General features: G+C 40.8%; 1 protein-coding gene across 1 annotated transcript in view; it reads left to right on the top strand.

Moving 5' to 3' along the window:
* Nucleotides 1-1,342, top strand: part of LOC101851487 (fibrinogen C domain-containing protein 1) — a gene marked incomplete in the record, with an annotated part of 14,617 nt that overhangs the window by 5,308 nt on the left and 7,967 nt on the right. Inside the window, 1 exon segment of the mRNA XM_005095165.3 lies at nt 525-641. Coding sequence (XP_005095222.2) covers nt 525-641 — 117 coding nt within the window.

The following is a 1,342-nucleotide window of genomic DNA, read 5'->3' on the forward strand; positions in this document are numbered from 1 at the left end:
CCCCCTCAGGGCAGCCTACTGACTGAAGTGTTTTAGGCCATTGCCAAAGGGGGATACATTAACATGTTCTTATGCACAGTGGTATTGTAAACGGGCTGATTTATCAATGCCATGCTCATACTGTGCCGGAACAACATAGGGGGAACTGCTGCTTTTTCTTTCCTCATATTACTATTACTCTTATCATTTTTCCTCTACTTCTTTTGTGTGTTTGTCACTCTCTTGTGAACTGTTATTTCCGGGGTGCCTTGATACTACTTGATAGTCGAAGCAGACTTTGTGATGTTGAAGTTTGAAGCTAGAGGCTTGAGCAGAATAAGCCTGATTCTCCGTTTAGTCTTCTCTGTTGACATCCACCCCTTAGCGCTCATATGACCGTATGCAGTTGCGAGTGCCGTAAAACTTTACTAAAACAAACAACTCTTTCCCCACGTCTGACGTCAAGTCGCAGCCAAACCAAATTCCCCTCCCTATTTCCAACACCGGTCGTTCAAACTCGTTCTCTGTGGATTTCTCTTCATCAGCCTGAGTCGTGCGCTGATGTTCAAGGTCTAGGCCCCCGACCTGTGGTCTCTCTCAGAAACTATCTGAAAGTTGTCTGCGACACCGTTACTGACAATGGCGGCTGGATCGTGATACTGGTGAGTTCATCATTATCTTACTTACTCTCTCCCTATACTGTCAGCAGGTACATAAAGCTGAGAGCACTCGAGGTCACGCTTGCCTGTCCCTGGCCACGTCCTCCAATTTCGGCACATCCAGGCCCTGGTTGATTTCCTCATGCCTTATTCAGTCTCTATAGCTCCCACTTGGTCTTCCTTTTTTTCTCTTTCCATTTGGTTTCCAATACCATGTGTGGTAGGACAATCTTGTTTCCGGCATTCTTAGAACATATCCTAGGCATCTCCATCTTCTCATTTTTATGTTTGTGTTAATATCTTCAGCTCCAGCTCTTTCCAACACTTCATTTGTAATAAATTAATTCAATTTGATTAATAGAATTCTTCGTAAACATTTTGTTTGGACGATTTTCAATTCTCATTGAAATGTTTTGTTTGTATTCCATATCTCTGAACCATACGGCAATACAGCTGAAATATTACTATCAAATTATATTAGATTATATTTCATCATTTCCGTACTGATATACGTCCGATACAATACAGGTGAGTTCATCATTATCTTACTGATGTTCAGGACGATGCAGTGCAGGGGAGATCATCATATTATACAACTGTAATAGACTGTAAAATGCAGGTTATATGAACATTAAAATATAAATTATACACACTGATATATTATTATATAATATATACGTATGTGTGTGTGTGTGTGTGTGTGT

Source organism: Aplysia californica, unplaced genomic scaffold (genome assembly GCF_000002075.1).
Source record: "Aplysia californica isolate F4 #8 unplaced genomic scaffold, AplCal3.0 scaffold00097, whole genome shotgun sequence".
NCBI classification, from domain to species: domain Eukaryota; kingdom Metazoa; phylum Mollusca; class Gastropoda; order Aplysiida; family Aplysiidae; genus Aplysia; species Aplysia californica.